Raw genomic sequence first — 1,875 nt, 5'->3', positions numbered from 1 at the left:
AAAGCATCTATAAATTTCCTGTTGGTCTTTTTATCTGTATGTTTTAAGGATATTCTTTAATTTTTATTTTCCTCAGTTTAAAATAGTTTTATTGTCAGTACATCTGTGGAATATTAACAACTAAGGTGTCTATAAAAAGTATTCACCCCCTGGATGTTATACCCTTTTGTAGCCATTTTTAATCAGTCATGGTCAATAGAAATTAGCCTTTTCAACAGCAACTTTTTCTTTGCCACTCTTTACCAGTACAAGTCAGGGGATGATCCAAAAGGATTTCCAAGGCCCTAAACATCCCCAGTTCTGTTAAATTCATCATCAAGAAATGGGAGGAATATGGAACATGTATAAATCTACCAAGAGCAGGTCATCGTTACAAACTGAGCCTGAAGAAGGAGAACAGTGAGAGAGACCACCAAGACCCCTGTGAGCTCTCTGAAGGAGGTCCAAGCTTCAGCAGGTCAGATGGGAGAGACTGAGATAAAACAACTGTTGTCCTGGTTCTTCACCAGACTGAGCTTTATGGGAGAGTGGCAAAGAGAAAGTTACTGTGGAAGAAAACTCAGATGAAATGAGTTATTCCATTCACTTGGTAAACTCTTGTTGAGATTGAATGTGTTGTATCCATCCTCTCACTTGAACTTCTTAACGTTTTCTCTGAATTGAATTAGGACAGTCATTTTATAGGGGGTGGTTTTTTTAATGCAATCACTTATATTACACATTTTTACTGAATTGGCATTACTTTGTAAAAATTTGATTTCACTGTCACTGGAGAGAGGTTTAATTGTTTTTTTTCAAATGCCAATTTACATTAACTATGATTGATTTATGACAGATTTTTACAAAAGAAAAATTTTCCCAGACAAAACATTTTTATTAGAATTTCACAAATTTATATCACCCAAAATGAAAATCTCACAAAATGTGTTTCTCTTTTTAAATTGAATGAATTCATTTTACACAGGCTTGTTTCTGCTCGTCACCTAAACAGTTAAAGTTGCATTTTTCTTCCTGACAGTACCAGTAGTACAGACAATAAAACAGATCTCCATGTTGGTTGCAGCTTCCAGAAGTTGTCAACCCTGGTGGAAGATGAGTGGAACAGTGTTGATGTTTGATATGAGCCGGTTCCAGGATGGGACAGCCTTCCATGTGTGTTTTCAGCTTACGAACCCTTTATCTGCTTGGCACTTCTGCTGCTGGGAGGTATGACCTCTATCTTGAAAGGGATGAAGAACTCTAAAGCAGATTTGACATCTTTTAAGTCCAGGGAATATTCCTGTGCAATCTTTTCAGGGGTCCACGTGTGAGGCTGGTGCTGGTGGCTACCGAGGACCCTGAGAGCCTCGGCCAGGGTCAGTTTACCTTTAGGAACATCCGTCAGCTCCGTTATACCAAATGTATTCACAGGAAAACTAAACTTGATCGGCCTCCGCCGCAGTTTTGTACCCACAGTTGCTTCCGTTGATGCCTGGGGGAACAGAAAGAGTGTAATTTACTTCAGATCTAACATGCTGCTTCAAACACACATAACTGTCAAGAGATTTTGATGGGAGCGCCTAAATATAAACAGGAAAAGCTGTCCGTTGGGACTGGGATTTGTATTCTCACAGCAGGACTATCTCTCATGGAAGACAGTGGTGCCGGATTCATTTTCTAGGTGGGGGGGCCACCGGAGTGTTTCGTCACCTTATTAATTTTACATGCATCGGATCATCGCAAACATAAATAAAAACTGAATAATGAAACGCTTTTTCAGCTATGACTTTTTGTTCCAGTATATTATTATGAATAATGATAATTAGTTTAACCAACCAACAGCTTTATAAATGACCACAATAAAAGTAAACACAGGTAAATAACATGCGCACGGGC

The 1,875-nt window shown here is 38.8% G+C and overlaps 1 protein-coding gene across 1 annotated transcript in view; it reads right to left on the bottom strand.

Annotated features, from left to right (window-relative positions):
* Positions 1-850: 850 nt before the first annotated feature.
* Positions 851-1,875, bottom strand: part of ndufaf4 (NADH:ubiquinone oxidoreductase complex assembly factor 4) — a 5,365-nt gene continuing 4,340 nt past the window's right edge. Inside the window, exon 3 of the mRNA XM_017432752.3 lies at positions 851-1,471. Coding sequence (XP_017288241.1) covers positions 1,166-1,471 — 306 coding nt within the window. The 3' untranslated portion in view covers positions 851-1,165. The remainder of the gene's footprint in view (positions 1,472-1,875) is intronic.

This window comes from Kryptolebias marmoratus, linkage group LG17 (assembly GCF_001649575.2).
Source record: "Kryptolebias marmoratus isolate JLee-2015 linkage group LG17, ASM164957v2, whole genome shotgun sequence".
NCBI classification, from domain to species: domain Eukaryota; kingdom Metazoa; phylum Chordata; class Actinopteri; order Cyprinodontiformes; family Rivulidae; genus Kryptolebias; species Kryptolebias marmoratus.
This window is presented reverse-complemented; position numbering and strand designations above follow the sequence as displayed.